The sequence below is a fragment of the Phalaenopsis equestris genome, unplaced genomic scaffold, assembly GCF_001263595.1.
Source record: "Phalaenopsis equestris unplaced genomic scaffold, ASM126359v1 Scaffold000002, whole genome shotgun sequence".
Lineage (NCBI taxonomy): Eukaryota > Viridiplantae > Streptophyta > Magnoliopsida > Asparagales > Orchidaceae > Phalaenopsis > Phalaenopsis equestris.
This window is the reverse complement of record NW_018164444.1, coordinates 72,978,628-72,998,769: the sequence shown is the minus strand read 5'-3', so window position 1 is coordinate 72,998,769 and position 20,142 is coordinate 72,978,628. Positions and strand designations below refer to the sequence as shown.

Genomic DNA, 20,142 nt, shown 5'->3' with positions numbered 1-20,142 from the left:
TATATATCTATATATATATATATATATATATATATCTATATTATGTATCACTCCATCCATCCAATTGGCCGTCGCCGCCATGCATGCCACAGAAGAGTGGGAAAATAAATTTGCGACAATAATTTTAAGAGGCATTTACATACATAGCACAGAATTCTTTTGTATTTAAATATTTCACACATAAACTTTTATTTTTACCCACACAGCATTACAAGCATTTTTTATGTATAGGCTTAAAGCACCAAAGTGTTGTGTGTGTAAAAATGAAAGTTTAGATGTGAAATATATAAATACATAAGAATTTTGCGCTAGGTGTGTAAATTCCCCTTATTTTAATTAAAATTTTAGAAAATTAATTTTAGTAAGAAATTAATTAATTATAACTAAAAAAATGATTTATTAATAAGTACTTCTATACACCAAAATGATTGAAATGAAATATAAAAATGTAGAATTTAATAAAAATAGTTTCTTTCAGAATGTGTCAAAATTGCATATAAATTTCAAGACAATTTACCTATTGCTTTTGTAATTTTGGGTTATTACATAAAAGAAACAATTGGGTAATCCAACCACTATGGATCCAAGCTGGGAATGCCACCAGTTGGTCCACCTTGAATGCAGTACTAGACTATATTATTAGAATTATCGATTAGAATAATTAGAAGAATAATATTCTTATTCTATTATTCTAAGTTCTTCTAGTTAGAAGTTTTACAATTTTCTTATAGAGTATTTTACTATAAGAGAAAAAATAGACTACGCCGTTCTGACAATAGCACTAACAGTGGAGGCAAACAAGAACGGAAATTCAGTTTGACAGCAAGGCAAAAGGGGGCTGCAACAGTTGCAATATTTGGAGAGATATGAAATAAAAAAGATAACTAAATTTAAGAGAAATGTAAGCTAACATTCCTATTAGGGCCTGAAGATGGATTGCATCATTTTCCATATTTACCAACAGTTATTATGTAAGTTTGTTAATATATGTATTAAACATTTAAATTTCTACCGATTCTCAGTTTCCGTCACAATATTCCGAGCACCCATAACAGATCATGACGTATAGAATGCCAAGAAGCCCACCAAAAACAGAATAAAAAAGCATCACATACCAGCTGTTGGCAAGGTGGGCAGATGTTTGTTTTCTCCTACATTATGTACTGAAGTGTAGGAACTTTCCTCAGCCACTGTTGCGTCTGCCACTATTTTTGGCAACTCCTTTATCAATCGTGTTACTTCCTCTGGCTTGCTTAGTAGTTTTTTTCTATCCATGTACTCATACAGTGTAATAGCACGTCAGATTAAGGTGAATAACTATAGAAAAGTAAGTTTACTTGGGATAAAAGAAACATAAAAAGACTAAAGCAAATTTTGAAAAAATAAGATCATGTTAATTATTCACATGCACTAAGAGAACCAAAGGATATTCTTTGCGCCATCCTTTTTCATTTGCTCGTTCAATCAGTTTATCCAACTTCAAAAGTTCTTTATTGATCGACTGGAAAGAATAGATTTCATCAACTATGATGAGACATGGGTTTAAAGTGGCGTTCAGCAGCATAAATTTAAGTTAGGGCAAAATACACCAGCACAATATGAATTTGAAGATAAAGGGCATGAATAGAAGCATGAATAAACATACATGCTTCGCTATATCCTCGTGAACAATTCTTATTTTCTTCTCTATTTCAACCTGCCAAATAATGATGAAATATAAACTTGTCACCAGTTAAAAAAAAATGAATTATTAACAGTGGCGTTTGCATACAAATGAAATGTGAGGCACAAATAAAAATAAAAAAAAAATTCTACTTCGAGCGTATGACGTGCATGCTCTAATCACTGAAAACATATAATGCAGTAAATAGTAGCACCCCAAAACATAAAACAGTTAAAACATTCCCCTTGAAAGAAATAGGATTCTCTAATAACTCAAAAAATAGTTCACGCAACCAAAAGACAATTGCATGACCATAAAATGACCCTCAAACCAGCTAAATCGTCAAAAGAATCAAAATAATGAGAAATTTTGATATAACTATCTAACAATCAATAAAGTGAAGAAATAATTCAATAAACACAAATAAATTAAGGGTAATCATCTAATCAGGGTAAATCGAAAGGCTCAAATCCAAACAAAACTCAGCTCACCCTCCACGTATCGTTGGAGTTGATGCATATAAAATATCATAGCCTGTTAAAGTTGTCATTTAAGGGGCTGATTACTAGCAAGCCCCCTGAGGGCTGATTTTAAGGAGCAGCAGTAGCTAGAGGGCTGCCAAAGATGCATAGCAGCTGCACTGGCAATGAGGGAGTACTCCCCTAGCCCTCAAATTGATGGCATGGCAATGAACCTATGAATTGCTGACTAGGAGCTTACAGTCGATGCTTATTTAGTAATTTCTGAATTTAATTTTTATTGTAGTGTTTTCTTTCCTTTTTCACATAGTTGTGGTTTATTTCTTTCTATTTTTACCCATTGTAAGAATCTATAAGTAAAAATCTATTAGTAGAGCTATTTTGGGCCGGATAAACACAATGGACCTATTATTTACTCTTTTACGTCCTTCTTGTTTATATGTTATCAGAGAAGTTTTGTTTATGAGACGGCCAACCACTAGAAGAGGGTCATAACAGAGTTTAGCTAAAGTGAAAAGATCAATTCTCCCACCAGCAAACCAAGGCATATCATCCTAGCGAGAGTCTCTATGGATAACGAACTGGCTCAAGTCACTCCCTAAATACTTAATGGGTGATGATCTCACAGGTTTAGGAAAGTGATTCAGGGAAGAAAATTTTGATACCTAAATGCTACAATACATCAGCCTAAAATGATCAACTCTTCCTTCCCATTATGGAATACGAATAATTCCTCGGAAATGTTTTGACAAGTCCATATAGGAAATAATTAAATCATTGTAGTTGAACTACAACACCACACGAACAATCTAGCAGAAAACAACATGGCTTACTCTAATGTTCAAAATTATGCTTAAATGTTTGAATTACTAGATCAATCCGCTGACTTCAAGCAAGAAAACATGCCACAAAATACTTTACCACCCTCATAGAAAATTGGCGAGAAGTAGATATCTTTGATCCAAATGATTAGTGCGAAAAGTGTGCAGACAAACTGATGCGGGGACTTGAGGTTGAACCCGCCCCAACCGGTTCAACAAGAGAAGGCTCAGTCCAGCAAAAGACTGGACCAACCCCCTCCTCCCTCTTTTAATTGGGTGGGAATTATTCCCCCCATCCTGCTTTCATTTCCCGCCTCGCCATCTTCTATTTATAAAAGGGGCTTGTTGAGTTAGGGTTATGTTATGTTACATGTTATTTGAGATTTCACCTTGAAGTGTTTTTCTTACAAGGGTTGTATCTGAGGACAAGAGATGCTCCGCTTGTATCCTGCTCCAAAGTGGTGTTTATCCTCTCTGATTCCCATCCCCGCTCTCCACCTCCCCCGCTACTTACCACTGATCGGCCTCTCTACTTTTCAGATTCCTGTGTTGTCCGTGACCTTCCCCTCCAACAACCCCTTTCCACTTTTCTGCTGGGTCGCTCATCATTCCCCTACCATCCTATCATCACACTAACCCTAGGCCAGCTCCCCTGCTTGCAATCACAAAACCCCTTCTTCCCTGTTCCGTTGTCACCAATCTCTCCCAGACCTGTGACCGCTTCTCCAATCCCACCCAGATTGGTTGTCGATACTACAATTTCTTCCAAGTTGACCACCGTACCGTCCCTACAGCCAACCTGCTGTCCAGCCACACGTTCATCCCCTCACAGCATTCCTCTAGCCACCATAACACCCTAATCTCTCCGTATATTACCCTCTGCCCCACCTAGCACCCTCAAACCTCATGCCCCTGCCTTCTACTTGCTGCCAAAACTACTTTCCTACCCAACCAGCCAGCACCACCATCTCCCATCGGTCTATTTGCCTGTGGGCCAGCCACCACCCACCACCCATCCTCTTCACTGTTGCCCTAAACTGTCCTTTTTATGTTTGTTGTCGTTTATTTCCTAGTTTAAGAAGTCGTCATTGCAACCTATTTGAATATCCATAAATAATATTTTCATTTATGTTATGGTTTGGGTTAACTCCAGTATCACAAACACTCAAATTTGAGGAGACAAAAAAAAAACAAAGAAAAAAGGCTTAAGACTAAAAATTCTACATAAATTAAAATATATTCTTATATACTTAACAACTCGACAATTTTTTTCAAAAATCTATTTTATCATATTCATCTGACCATCCATTTTGTGGTTGAAAGACTCCAAAAGTTTTTAGCTTAGCTCCAAATAATTTTCATAAAATTTTGGAAAGTATGAGACAATTCTAATATCACTATATAAAATAAAATAGATTGTAAATCGTGTTGTTGTAATATGGGAAGCAACGTTAATATTGGAACAGGGTAAAAATATAACACTTTTAGAACAAACCAACTATAAGGACTTTATCATGTCTTCTTAAAATCCTAAACAGTCCCCAGATGACATAAATGAAAGATCATCCCAAGGTCTGCAACAAACAAGACAGTATATTTTCCAACTTTTTTGCTTCAGGGTTTTGACTATCCTACAAGTATTGCATTGAAAAATAAGTCTTTCAAAATACCTTTTGCTTGGTGGCCAAAAAAATCCATTTATCATCTTATTGACTATTTTGGTTTTCCCAAAATATCCATCTGTTGCCCCATAATATAACTTAGAAAATTATGAAATTTTCGCAATCAACATCTAGGAATTCACAATTATTTTTATTGTATAATTATCAATCAATTGCCATGCAAATGCTCATCAATGACAAAGGCCGCTCATGATGCTCATGATGCAAAATGTAAAAATCGAGGCATGGTGAATCATCTTCCTTAATATGTGACGTGATGAGAAAATTCATGGTTAAAAAGGGAATATAAAATAATGTTTTTTTATCCATTCAATCCAAAAAATCTGCACCTCTAGAGAACAAATCACTAAAACAACTCTAAACAGTGCACAACAAGCTTTTTTCAATCTTAGGCTCATGTTAAATCACAAAAAAAAAAAAGTCTTGTAAAACTTCAACTAACTTTGCATGTTTATTATTCATATTTCTAAGTGTATTAATGAATTTAAAAGCATGATGATCAAAATTCAAAATAACTCTTGGTACTGTAAATAATGTTTCCAATCTTTTAACAACTTAATGATAGAACAAAACTCTCTCAGAATTGGAATAACTTTATATTACATCATTGAGTTTTTTCACTAAAAAATGTTATGAGACCATTTTCTTTACCAAATACACCACCAATCCTACTTGTAGATGCATCACATATCAATTTAAAAACTTTATAAAAATCAGGCAACCTCAGGAGTGAAGGCATCAAAACTTTAACTGTAAAAATATTTTATTTGTAGCAATCCATAAAATTATATTCTTTAAAATATTATTATCAAGTGCAATAACAGTCTAAAAGTATTAATAGACCTCCACTAAAAGATAGAAAATTCATAAAATCTCCTTACATGAAAAAAATAGTAGTTGGCCAATCAATATGTGCTTAAGCTTTCCAAAAACAGGCTTTAATCCCATGAGATGAGACAGAAAACCAAAAAATATCACCTTCATTGTGAAAACATATGGTAGGTAAAATAAGGGTTAAACTTTGCACAATCAGACTTTGCACAAAAGTTTAGATTCATAAACCAGGTTAACCTTGGTACAGGAAGCCTGTACTATAGTTAAATTGTTAACCTCTATGTCATTCATACACGTTCTCCATGATCCATCATTTTTTAGGGAACAATATAACGCGGGCGCTAAAATATGCCCTGATGCGGGCGCTGGAAGCATGTGGCGACAAAACCCCATGAACTGTCTAGAAGGCGAGATAGCAAAATTTAGCGATCGCGGGAGAAACTGTTACCCGTCTTCATAAAGGAAATTGCAATAGCTATTTTTCTGAATTCTTCTTGCCTCCCCACTCTTTTTTGGTGGGTACCTGCTCTACTTCTGTTGTCTTTTCACATTCAGTGCTAAGGTCTGAACATCACTAAGCTTCCAATAAGTTTGTAGCCGAACAACATTGTTGATGGAGAGCTTCAAGCCTCCCATGCACTTGGCTATCGTTTGCTCCTCTGTCCCTATCATCATATTTCAACTTAAAATGCATAAATTATGCTTTGTACTACACTGATAGTTTCCCCTACTGCAAGAGGTGGAGCTTCAAGAAAATACCCATGTTGTAGTGTGGGGCGTAGGTACGTTTATTGCACCGCCTTGTTTATTTTGTCCCAGGTAGTGACCTTATCACTTCCTTTTCCCTGTCTCTCTCTTCAAATTCTCCTCACACGAGTCATTTTACTTTAGCTTGATGACAGCGAGCTTCACTTTTCTATCAGGTAGTACATCCTTGAATACAAAGATCCTCTTGAGGGTCTGTAGCCACTCAATGAAATCATCAAGAATTTATTCTTTCCTAGAAATCCGGTAAATCCACTTTGACTCCTAATTTTTTGTATCCTCCAATAGACACTTCATCTCTCAGCCTCTTCTGATATTGAATCTCGATCGAAGCTTAGTAGTTGATCCTCCCTTTCATTGAAATCATCCCTAAAAAAGGGATTCAGATGTACTTCTCACTCTTCTCCTCAGACCTCGCCATCACAGTCAACGGTGGCCTCTCCATGGGTTTCCTCAATTTCATCTAGTCATTATGGCACTCGACAAAGTTGTCATTGTATCTCTTCCTTAGTGAACTACTGATCAACATCCAGCACTTGTCTCCTAGGTGGCATGATTAGGGATTGGGTGTAAGTAGGTGAGATAGGGTGTATGGTGTGATGTCGGGCGGGAAAGAAAAAGTTTGGGATAGGTAGATGTTTGGGGGGGTTGGGTTAGGTAACCCTAGAGCAGACTAGGATTAGGCTAGCTCTATTATCAAATGATATTGGAGTTAACAAATAATGGGAAAAACAAATATTATTGTTGAATGCAAATAGTAGATTACAACCAAACACACTGAAACAAAAAAAATAACAGACAACACATAATGATGCCGTGGTTAACCCAAATCACAATAGAAATACGAAGTTTATTGCTGAAATTCAAAAAAGATTACAAACACAAACTCTCGACAATAGGAAAAAAACAAAATACAGACTTGGAAGACATCCTAGAGTGGCAGTGAGGGTGGTGGATGGCTGCATGGCAGTGGCTTGAGGGATTGGTGGAGGTGGCGGGCTCAGCAGAAAGCTGGAATGATGGTACAACTAACAGTGGGCTACTGTGTGTGTGACGTCAGCAGCAGAACAGAGACTTAAGGGCAGCGACAGAGAAAAACAATGAGTGGATAGCAAGTTTTGGGGAACAGGGAGGTGGGTGGCAGCAAGGGGAAGTAGTGGAGAAGGCTGACGATCAAAGGGGAGAGGTTCTGGGTGCTTGCGACAGGAAACAAAAGGGGTGAAGCATGCAAGAGGAGCAACGAGCAGACAAGATGCGAAGGGAAAGATAACTAACCCTGCAAGATTGAGTTACACTCGTAGCATCTCATCCCCTTCAGATATAATCCCAGAAGACAGAACAGCTGCCAACAGCCAGCGGCACAAAAAAATCTAAAATCTAAAAGATAAAACTGCACACTAAGACAGCAAACGACATATTTATAATAGGTACTAGTAGTTAGAACATAAAGGAATTAGAATAGGAAGGAAATAGAAATAGGAAGAGAATAGAAAAAGATAAGGAATAAGAGGAAGGAATAGAAATAGAAAAAAAAAAAAATAGGAAAGGAATAGAAATAGAGAAGAAACAAAAAATAGAAAAGGAATCTTCTCTATGGAAAGAAGTGACATAGGAAAATAAGAGGGGGAAGGGGCGGCAATTCCAGTCCACATAAAAGCCAGTTAGTTCAATCATCCACTTAACAAGCCCCATGTCACATAAATTAGGGCGGATCTCGGGCTGGTGGTGGTGATTAGTGAGGGCTTACAAGGTGGCGGAATGGTGGAATGGGTATCCAGGATGATGGAAGCAAAAGGGGGGAGGTGGAAAGAAGCGGTAGCAAATATGGAGGACTGGAGCGGCGATGGAAGTGAGGATGGAGAGCTCCTTAGGGTTGTTGGCAACAAGGAGAAATTGGAAGTGGGGTTTCCAGGAAGACAGCACTCGGTTGAAAGGGTGGAAAGGTGACTGGGGAGGCTAGGAAGGCTGGAACAGTAAGAGGCAAGGGGGAAGGGCAGCACGGAAGGCTGGAAAAGCAGGAAACTCCAAAAAAGGGCAGGAAAACAGTTGCTCCGGGCGGCTGCAGCACGGAAAGGCGGTGGGGAATGACATGGAGTGATGGGGGAAGAATGTGGAAGGGTTAGGGAAAAGTAATCACCACCACAGAAGCGAAATACCGTCGGAGCACCACTCGACCATTGGATCCAGCCCTAGAATGAAGAAACAAAGATGCCTGCGGAAAAAACTCACAAAAAATTGAGCTTAAAACATAAAGAATACTAAAATATAACATAAGTATAACTAGGAGTGGACCTCACTCCCAACAGGCAGCAAATCCATGCATGGGAGTGACGGTCGGTCCTTCCTATGCTTGGACCGAACATTTCAAACCCGGCAATTGTGTCGTGTTTGTGCGGGGATGCAATCCTGCATCTGTATTTTGGACAACCGCGTCAATTTTTTTTATCATTCTCTATTAATTGTAGTCACACTTCAAGTATCAAATCTAAAGCTTTATATATGATAAGAAAATAGTAATTTGTATAATCAATATGAAGCACTGAAACTTCCAATGGAAACTATATCTAATCAATATGAAGCATTGATACTTCCAAATGGGTGACGTTTCGTATTAGGCACTTGGACATTAGATTTTAGGAAACTTGGAACACTTCTTGTACAAATCTACTGCAGTTCATAAAGAAGATTTAGAAAAAATATGCACAAACTTTCACTCAAACTTGTTACTACATCTAATCAATCATATTGCAAAAACACCTCTCATGTTTCCTCTTAATCATTCTCTATTAAAAGTATTAGCACTTCAAGTAATATCAAATCTAGTGCTTTACACATGGCAAGAAAATAGTAGCTTATTTACTCCTACTATTTCTCAGATTGAATTTAGACATCTACTAAGATTGTAAGGGATGTAAGCTCTTAATTGCAATAATAGTGAATTATATTTTCAAAGTTGTCTGAACCGCAATTGTCCGATACTTTAAAAAAATTGCAAACCTTTTATATGAGTAGTGCATATCTCCCAATGTTTGTGGATCATATAATTGGATAAATAGGATAAAACAAGTTTGAACCTCTAATTAAGGGAAAAAAAAGAAAAAGTTAGCTTTTTAGACAGAATAAACGGCATTAAAATTAATTGCCATTTTCTCAATCAATTCACACCACGTAGGATTAATATCTCATCCTCCTCCAACATAGCATGCTTTGGTAAACCACAATTAAAGCTCTCAATGAATGGGAGCACCAGTTTGTCCGGATATGACCATTGGCTTATATTTAAGCATCCAACTGTAATGAAATGCTACAACGTGCTGCAGCCTGTCCTTTACTTGTTTACTATGTAGAAGCTTTGCTCTTGCACAAAAAGATACACAGCTCAGAATAACTTACTCGTACCAGGAATAAAACCAAAAAATAAAAAAAGTAAGCAGTGTCGAGTAACAAGATTCTGTTGAAAATTTTCACATCTGCAAAGAATAAAGATTGGAGTTTTACACAAAACTCCTTCAGATAATTTTCATATTTTCATTAAACATGCCCACATAAATAAGAAATAACTTACAATGGAAGGCCTCTGAAGTTGGCCTGTCTCTACAAGTTGATGAAGGTCCTTGCATTCATCCTACCATAAAAATATAACAAAGCATAAAGGCGGTATAATTAAAATTTGAAGATTACATTAATAGATATGTATTCTTTATAAACCGTATAAGTTTGCTAAACAAAATAAGAAGTCGGGCATATAAAAATACAAGACATCATTATAATTAAAATTTTGTGATTACATGTATAGGTATGTATTCCTTATAGATCGTATGATTTGTTAAACAAAATAAGAAGTCGGGAATCGAAAAAAAAAATACATCTGATTTAAGCCTCAAAATCCATAGTTATCAATAAAATAAATTTTTTGTTTCACAAAAGATCAATTTGAAATTTAAATTTTAGTATTTTGTGTTTTAGCTGAGTTGGCGGTGGTTTACATTTACATGGCACGTCAATGGGAATTGTAATTTATATTTTCAATTCTATTTCTTTCAAAAAATTCTTTGCTCCAGCTCATCAAGAATTGCAGTTATGAGGCTCTTAGCGGGTCTACTAGCGAGACTGTAGCCTGTGTAGCAGGTGTAGCAGGAATGCAGCAACCGCTTATATTGGGGTTTCTTATTGTTCCAATAGAAACACAAGAATTTTAATTTGATCCAAGGAATTCATACTTACAAGGCCAAACTGTTATATTATCACTAAGGATGTCAACAGAAATTGTAGCTGTTATTTATAGTTATGTTCTTTCAGCATATTCTTTATTCTAGTTTAGAAATGTATTCCTTTGTGAACTTTTCTATCAACTAATTTCCTTTCTTTCAATTCTTCTTACATTTCTTCTTCATCCTCATCTTCTCACATGGTTATAGTAAGATTGCAATCAGACAGATTTGCTACAATCAAGATTTCAGTTAATTGCATAAGGATTCAATTGTGTGCACGAGTCTTGTGATCCTTAAATCTAGCTATTAATTTCTAATAGATGTGATGATGAGATGTGAAAGTAAAAATCTTTGTTGATTTTTATATCATGTGTGTTGAAAATGGAGGAATCTGGTGTTAGTTATCAACCGGTAGACATTTGAATGTCTTAAAGAAAAGGAGGCCAAAGATAGAGGAAAAATTTTCTGGGAAGGAGAAAAGATTGGGGAATTAATCCTCATACATGATGCCAAAGAAGTCCATATTTTAAACTGAATTATATGACACTGAACGTCAGTTGAAATAATAATACTAATAAAAAAATCAAAGTGAAAAAAGCCCTTAAACAGCTTAAAATATTAAATTAGGCCAAAATGGTAAATGACTTTCAGGCTATCAACGATAATGAAGGACGATATCACGATACATTGAGTAATGATGAAAAGCACAAAGAATCACATAAAAAGATTGAGGTGGACAAATCAAACTGTCCAAGATCTTTCATCTAGATTGATTACTATCATTTTCTTGATTTAATCAAAGGAAATCAACAGTTATTTTGAGTTAATAGTTCTTGCCCAGTGGGATTTTTCTTCACTACATATTAGTTTTGCATTAGAAATCCTAGACTGTGACCTCCTACAGTCACAATGAATGGTAAGAATTCATATAGCATGGAGCAAAAAAACAAGTTACCTCTTCAAATTCATCATCCGATAGCATGCATATCTTAACATCCATTGATATGCTGGAAATGCAGAGGACTATATCCGTACTTGTCTCCTTAAACTTGTATTCTAGCGGAATTTTTTTCACGGCTGCAAGGGTCCATAAGATTTATATCATTCAATGATCAGAGAGAATAGTAATCTAATCAAAACAAATTCAATAGAATGAATTTTCATAACCTGTAACTTGGCCAAGCTGGTATGGTTTCCAAGGCATACCCTTGGAGCATTTTGGATCAACTTTTAACCTAACAAAACAGCCAATAACCTTAGTTTCAAATGTGGCAGGGTCTTTCAGCAATTCCACAATTAAAGATCGCCTTAAATAGATAGCTTGAATTGTATTTCTGGTTATTTCAGCAAAACAACTTTTAGGAGTTTCTAAAAGCAGCACATTGTGGTGATGTCTATCAGGTTTTAATTTGGAATCACATCTAACTTTGGAAAGACATGTAACTTTGGAATCACATCTAGTGGTTCTCTTCCTTTTTCTTGATTTGGCATACACAACTTCCTCAGCACTTGAGAATTCATCTAACGAACCATCACTAGAAGCAAAATGTGATTCCAACAAGGTGTATAGCCGACTAAGCTTGAATTTCCTTCTCCTTACCAGACGGTGCAATTTTGAATCAGAAATGGCATATTTTCTACCCCTCTGATCAATATGAACAAGACCATTAGACAGGATATAATCCCTAACAATCTCACACACATCAAATTTTTCAAGAGGTTCTTTTATTTCCTTGCCCAGATCAGCAAGAAATTTGACAAGCTCCGTTGAGCCCCAGCCAACAAACTTAATATTATTTGACTTCATTTTTTTCTTCGCCGTACTTCTTCTAGCCATTTTCCACTTCAAATCTACCAAATGATGGGCTTCATTTCCACAATTATCCTCTGAATCAGAAACTTCAATTAGGTCTTCTGAAGATACGTCTGAATCTGACAAGTTGTTGCCCTTATAAAACCTGTTAATAAGAGCATCAGCATATCGTACATTCTCCTTTGTTAAACCTTCTTGGCGTTTCACTATTGGCCAATAGTCCTTGAACAGGAATTCCCATGTGTTTCGATCATCAAAATCTACCTTTTCCTGAAACAACAAGGATAGAAATGACAGTGTACCAGCTAAGTAACCACAATGATCCTAGTGCATTTATCAAATCCATATCATCAATCAATGAGAATATAACAAATGATAATTAAAATCCATGATAGCAACTCATTGGCTCATATGAATAAAAATACAAGTTGGTTATAAGGAGAATGGAACTGAAAAACGAAAATTGTCAAACAGCTCCTTTAACGTACCTCGTCAGAATCACTGTCAGCACAATCTTCTACTAATTTTGCTAATCTTAGGCAATCACCACAAAAGCCTTTTGCCCCTTTCACTTGGCCAAACTCAGCAGTTCGAATACATTTGCGACAAAATGATGTTGGGCAGCAGAAACATTTGAATGTTGATCTTTTGTAGCAAATGAAACATGAATGCCAGCCTATTTTTTTAAACCATCGGTTAGTCACATTCATCAACACCAACAAATAATAAAACAAAATAAGGAAACGAACAATTTAGATTTTCAAGAAAATATGAAGAAAAGGACTGGATGACAAAGGTTCTGGGCTGTCATATAGAGAAAGTAGGAATAAAACATCTACAAAAAAAAATAAGTACACCTAGAAATAGAAAAACAGCTTTCCAAAGCATACAACCAACAAAATTCATCAATGATAATCACTTTCAGAGGGAACTTTTTGCTTGAAAGACTATAGGATAAAAGAAAGATATTCTAATCAATGGGAGAACCAAAGGATATTCTTCTCATGCAAATTCCAACAAAAGAATCAAATGCAAGAAGAACTGGTCCATGGGTGTTGTTGGCATCAATTTTTAATGTCACACGTGTAGTGTGTCTACTTGATTGGCTCGGGATGAGTCAATGCCCATTTATAGTGCCCCGTAGCTCAAGACACTCATCTAAAACTTCTTGGTGCATGTTCAGGGCACAAAACCACAGTCCGCGATGGTTTGATCTTGCTCGGGAGAAATCACCATTGGACAGACTCATTATGGACATGGGGCATGTTCGGCGTCCATTCTGGTGTTTAGAGACCATCATAAAATCACATGGAGTCTCCCGTGGTCAAAGGAACCCATCGAGGTTTCTTGTGGGCGTTTCAGGAAAGATTAGGGTTTAGAACGCCCTACTAGCACCATGATCCAAAGCAACCGTCGGCAATGAATCCCCTGATGGAAGGCTGATAAAAATATCCATTTTTGAGTTATGAGACCGTATTTCAGTTATGTTTGATCCGTCACAGCTTTTGGATCAAGAAAATCCTTCATCGAACGTTTCTGGTGAAAACGAACTTTTCGGGGCTAGATCGGGGCCTAGGCGCCCAATACTGCCCCCGGAGTGCCCTAACCGCGGCCTAGACAAGTAGGCGCCAGTCGTGAGCAGCTAGGCACCCAGAATGCCCTCAAACAACATTTCCCAAGCCGTGGGAAAGTAGATGCCACCCTCTTGACACCTAGGCACCATAGAACTGGCGCCAAGGCGTCGGGGTTGCAGCGCCCAGACGCCAGCCGACTTCTAGGTGATGATTTTAGGTGTGATTTTCACGATTTTGACCCCAATACACCTCCCTAGGCAGCCGGAATTGCAAGATTTCTTGGATAATGTGGAGATTTTCTTAGGGGGAAAGGGTTGATTAAACCATTTTTGAAGAGGTCTAAAGTGAAATGGCAAGGCCATTTTTGCCAAAATAGGGGGAAACTTTGAGTTGGATGATGATGTCCTTGGCTCACCTCATTTTTCCTCCCATCTCCTCCTCATTATTCAGATTTTGGGGCTGGTCATCCTCTTCCTAGAGAAAGAGAGCTTAAAGCTTCTTCTTCCTTGGAGCTAGAGTTTCCTCTTGGGGGCCTTGTGGTGAAGAGCTTGGAAGAAAGGTAAAGAGAAGGCTTGGCTTCCTACAACCTTCTTCTTCTTCATCATCTTCATTTTCCACAATAAGCCCTCTTCTTCATCTTCATTTTCCACAAGAAGCCCTCTTCTTCCTCATCTCCATCAACTTTCTCCACCACTTTCCTTGAGTGCATGTGAGATTTTCTTGAGGGTGAGCTGTGTTAACGAAGAAGCTATGCAGCAACTCTACTAAGGCAAAGGAGAGTTTCTTCACACTTTAGGGAAGGATCGTCGGAACTTCATCGGAATTTCGTCAGAGCTCGGAACTCGGTCGGAACCTCACTGGACTCTCCTTTTAAAGGAGAGCTTTGTCATTCTTTGGATAATGAGTGAAGAAAACCTCACTGGAGCTTTGCCAGAACTTTGCCGGAGCAATTGTCGAAGCGCTGCCAAGCCCAAAGAACGCGTCCTCAACCTTCGCATAGGTGAAAATTATTAAAACTTGAGCAATTTTCTTTCCTAGAGCTCCTAGATCTGGATGTTGGAGGAGAAAGATTAGGTTTGTTTGTGTTTAGAGAAAACCCCATAAGATTACGAGCCTTTGTAATCCCCTTGCGAGTCCAACAAGCAAAACTTGCCTATTTTTCTTTTTTAGCCCAAAATCCGAATGTTGGGGTCGTCGTAACCCCTACATTTGCGCAAGTGATATTGACCTCATGACAGGATTACGACCAGGCGTGTACTTATGCGGTGTCTGGCCGTCTTTTTCTGTTTCTGGGATATGTTACCGACCTAGCAGCACCGTCCTGTCCCATTTTTTTGTTTGGCGATTCCTTTACTTTTTCGATTGCATTCTTGTGTGCTTGAAATTGGTTTCGCCCTTTTTACCTCGTGGATTGTCCGGGAACCGTGCGCATAATCTAGGCACTTTATGACCTAAAATTTTATAAACTTTCTATAAAATTTTAATAATAAAATTTTGAGACTAATCAAAATTTAAGCTTAAAATTTTCAGGATTTTTCAAAGATAATGGTTAATTACTCGCCAAACCTAAAAAGCGATATTAACGATGAACAAATCACCCAGCATCAGGGAGCTCCTCCCTTGTCTCAGCATCAAGAGAATGATCTCAATATAGTATCATAATAGAAGAAGCAACCATGGAAGCCAACCAAGAAGGATAAAAAGGACCCTAGAGAGTTGAGCGACCAGAATCAAGCATTCCTGATAATTAACTTGATTGTTATGAGGCTAGTGATGGAAATTTTACAGTTATAATTAACTCCTCTTCACAGGTGACCCATTCTAGCCAGTCAGAATAGGAGTGAGGCCATCATAAATGAAAGAAATACAACAAGTTGACACCACCAATTGCTATCATCTGAGAACCTTTCTTGAAACATTCATCAAGGGGGTCACTTCAGGAAATTTCGAGTCAAACCTACCAAAAACTCAGTACAAGTCGAGTCCAAAGAGTTGTATATGGCATTCAGATGGTTACAAGTATTCCATTACAATCTAATCCACTAAGGTCTAAGAATACTTTTGAGAAAATGGAATGTAAAATACAAGATAGTCCCAGAGCAACAGAGAAGGCAAAAGCATTGGTAGACTTTCTTGCAAATTTTGCAGAAAACATTAAAATCAAGGCTTAATAAAAACCCAAGAAAGATTTCTAGTATAAGATATTGATGGAGCATTAAGATCATATCTCACATATGCACACAATTTTTCCTCGAAATAAGTAGGAAAACACTCTGACGGTTCATACTTCAACTTTGACAAAAAAAATATCATACAATGGGATTCCACCTGTCGTCAAACGTATGGAGCGCGACTTTCAATCTAGACATGATGAGCCCGATTTCATTTAAATGAGACACAAAACGTATCAAGTTTCCTATAATATCATTGGATCACTCTGATAATGCATGAGAGATCCTTGTGAGCCATCAAATATAGAAATATGAGTATAGTCCTGATCATAATATGTGTGTATGATACAATAGCCAACAACAATACAGCATAACTTCACAAATTCAACAATTTCGTCCCCAAGAAATAATAAAAAGAACAATAAATCAATTCTTGATGTATGCGTAAAATTCATCCAATCGTCAACTATGCTGGAATAAAAAGTTTTTGTTTATTCTAGAATGTCAAACCTCTAGTGTACAAATTAATCTAAAAAATGCCAAATTTGAAATTACTAAAATGTTTCAACACAAAATTATTATGAAAAGGTGTGTACAAAATGTGGAATTAATAGTGAAGGGTACGGAAAAGACTACAAGGAATTGGAGTTTAAAATTTTGCAATCATAAATCATGCAAAAAAGAAATTAATAGAAAATCAAGTGACTTTAATAGACCTTAAACTATAAAATGTAATTGAAACAAGTATACCTTTCCAGCTCAATGATAGGTCCTCAATATATGTGAGGATGATTTTTCCTTGAAGGTGAGCTAGATCAATCTTGAAGTTGATGGAGACAAACCACTGAGATGTTGAAAATCTAGATCTTCAGAGCAAGTAAATAAGCACAAAAGCAAATAATCTCGATTTTCCCATAATGTGATCAAACACAGAGGCCTACGATAATAGGAAGGCTGGCTCCTCTGTGTATAAAAGGAATTTGGTCTTGTTCTCTCTCTTTAAGAGGAGAATCTCCTTGAAAGCTTCTCATGATTGCCATTAGTAAAATATAAATTTGACAATTGCTACGTAAAGTGGATAAAATAGTGAAGTTCTTTGAATCACCCAATAATTTGGAGTGAATAAATGAGAATATTTTCAATTACTGGCATAGATTGGCAAAAGATTGAGAGTAATAAAGAGTGAATATTTGGTAAAATATGTGGGGTGGAAGGGGTTTTATTTTGAATATCTAAATATTTTGTTTCAAAATCAAAGTTTAATTAAAAGCAATGGAAAAGTTGCATGGGACGATTGCTACAAAGAACCAGTCGGATGCAAAACAAACAGACTAGAATAGCACAAAATAGCATGCATGTTTGGAGAATATCATGCATCTAAATGTTAAGAAACAAGCTTGTTCAAATCTAAAAAGCCCTTACTTCTAAACCCTATACCTTTTTTCTACCTGCTTAAGTAAACAAAGACTGAACTGAAGTATTTCTATCTTTTAAATTAGCTGAACTTCTAAAATTTTAGGACTAAAGAGAGCTCGAATCATTAACAACCTCCACTTCAAGCATAAATAACATTGGGGAATACTATCGTACTGTCAAAAGGTTAAAAAGATTTGATATAAATTTGTGACCCTCAATAGGTTAGAAGATAATTTTCCCAAACAACCAAACAAAGCACATAAAGTACCAGCAAGAGTGATGCATATCCTAAACTACAGATGGAGGAGCAGAAGATATACAGGCATCCAACAACCCATCAGCAACAAAGGAAGGTGTGGACTTGAAAGAAAAGGCTAGAATAGGTTTCAGAGGGAAAAACTTCCAGAATGTTGGTAAATTGTATTAACAATATATAAACATTATGAATACATATCATAATCATTAGAATGTTCATGAATAACTGAACCGACTAAAGAAAACTTTTTTTTTATTTCAAATTAGCAATTTGCATAATCATGATGAAAAAATTTGCAGAACTGACAATGGAAGGGATAAGTCCTCAAACCTCAGTTTTCTTGTGAATAATCACACATTGAAGTGCCAATTAATATTTCTCTTACCAAAGGCGAGGAAATGTCTGTCACGACTTGGCCCGGGGTTTAGAATTAATCAAGACGGGAACGAACAGTCGAACGGTTAAAACCAAACCTCTGCTATGCTATTTCCATCAATATCAATTAAATATTAAAAAATTCATAAAAGAGCCACTAAGGAAAACACATTTAATTAACAATTATAAATTTGTACCTTTTCGATTATTGTTCTCGTCTCCTGTACACATTAACTCATCTTCCATTCATCTTAATTAAAAGCTTAAACCTTAAAAAAATGTTGAACTAACATAATGAGTTATCAAAAGATAACCCAAAAGTAATCACACTTTTAAATTATAATAACCAAAAAAAGAAAGAAATATGCATTCATATATCTAAAAAAAATTTTGAATATACTCATCTTTCATATTTTTATAAGAAATCTTATATATATTAATACATGTATCAATGATCTTTTCTAAATGAAAATACTCAAATTTTATATATGCTTTATATATGCATTTACTTTAATTTATATATGCATTTACTTTAACATTAGTTTTATTTTGTACTCATTACATGCATATTTGTCTCTTTGAGGATCACCGTCAATACAACCTAACAAAACTTTGGTCAATATTATCCCGTCGACACAGCGGTTAGCGATCTGAACATCAAAATTGTCTAGGGTGAAAAGGCCCTTACCTGCCCCTGATTGAGGTGACAAGCTCTATCTACTCGCCCGACTGATATTATCTCATCGTCATAGCGGTTGGTGAACTTTCATAATTGTCTGAGGTGGTAGAAAAACTCTATGCGAGCCAGGAAACTTGCATCTTCTGTTTGTACCATTAAAGAGTGAACTCCTTATAAAATGCACATACAAGCATTCATATATAAATTGTTTCACACTTTCAAATCATACATCTTTTTCATATATAACACTTTACATGTATCTACTAAAGAATAAGTGCATTTTGCATCTTCTGTTTGTACCATTAAAGAGTGAACTCCTTATAAAATGCACATACAAGCATTCATATATAAATTGTTTCACACTTTCAAATCATACATCTTTTTCATATATAACACTTTACATGTATCTACTAAAGAATAAGTGCATTTTTACAAGCATAAAAATGACATGCACTAGCTTAATAACTTAATAGATAAATCATTATTCAACTTATTGTACATGATTGTTCTCTAAAAATCAAGTAAGGATATGTTATATGATTTATAATTGAAGCTACAAATCATGCAATAACCTAATATATATGCTTATTTTCATATCTGCCAATATAATGAAGTCGTTGTAAGCTAAATCTTATTGAAATAAAGTATAAATTAAGCATCAAAAAAATCAAACATACACTTTAAAATGAAGTTAATTACTGAAATTTAAAAATATAATTACTCACCTAAATCTTGAGAAAACCTCCTTATTTAATCCTCTAATTTACTATATCATCAATATTTTACCGATCTCAATCCTGAATAGCCCTTTGACCTCAATTAACCTAATTTCATATTAATATATTAGATATATAGATCAATTTAATGTGTATAAAACTCTAATAAACAATTCTAATACAAAAAAAAAATTCTTTAACTCATAAATTAGGGCTTTCATAGGCTTCAGCTCTCCACTATACGGCCGCAATTCTTACTCTTTCCTCGTACCAAAAATTTGCATCACCTTACACCTATAAATTCAGAAATTTAATATCATTGATTCTAATAAAAAATGCACTAAATCTTAAATTTAAATAGAAACACACACACACACACATAGATATATATATATATATATAAAGATGTCGTCGTCCCGCCGCTCTGCTAGAGTTCCGCCCCATGGCGAACCCTAGCGTTTCGATTGTCGTTGCTGCCCCGATCTCCTCTCCCTCAAGCGTCCGTGCGCCTCGTCGATTGCGGCGAAGAAGATGCGACTCTGTTGCGTCGTCTTCGCAGCGTTGTCGACGACTCCACTGATGCTCGCTCGCCCGCGCTTGTCTCCTCTGCGATCATCGTTCCTTCGCGCCCAACAACGCAAGGCTTTTCATCCTTCACGCTGTTTCGCGCCCTGCGAAGAAACCACG

The 20,142-nt window shown here is 36.3% G+C and overlaps 1 protein-coding gene across 4 annotated transcripts in view; it reads right to left on the bottom strand.

The window, feature by feature from the left end:
* The window catches only part of LOC110023974 (uncharacterized protein At5g08430-like), a 75,314-nt gene that overhangs the window by 10,920 nt on the left and 44,252 nt on the right, over nt 1-20,142 (bottom strand). For 2 of the 4 annotated variants that reach the window (XM_020723657.1, XM_020723664.1), the window contains exons 3-9: nt 12,757-12,944; nt 11,623-12,538; nt 11,411-11,532; nt 9,810-9,869; nt 1,646-1,696; nt 1,431-1,501; nt 1,116-1,288 (exon numbers count right to left, since the gene is read on the bottom strand). In XM_020723657.1, coding sequence (XP_020579316.1) covers nt 1,116-1,288; nt 1,431-1,501; nt 1,646-1,696; nt 9,810-9,869; nt 11,411-11,532; nt 11,623-12,538; nt 12,757-12,944 — 1,581 coding nt within the window. Of the gene's footprint in view, nt 1-1,115; nt 1,289-1,430; nt 1,502-1,645; nt 1,697-9,809; nt 9,870-11,410; nt 11,533-11,622; nt 12,539-12,756; nt 12,945-16,763; nt 16,879-20,142 lie in introns of those variants that run through there. The other 2 variants (XM_020723678.1, XM_020723670.1) reach the window with 2 other exon arrangements.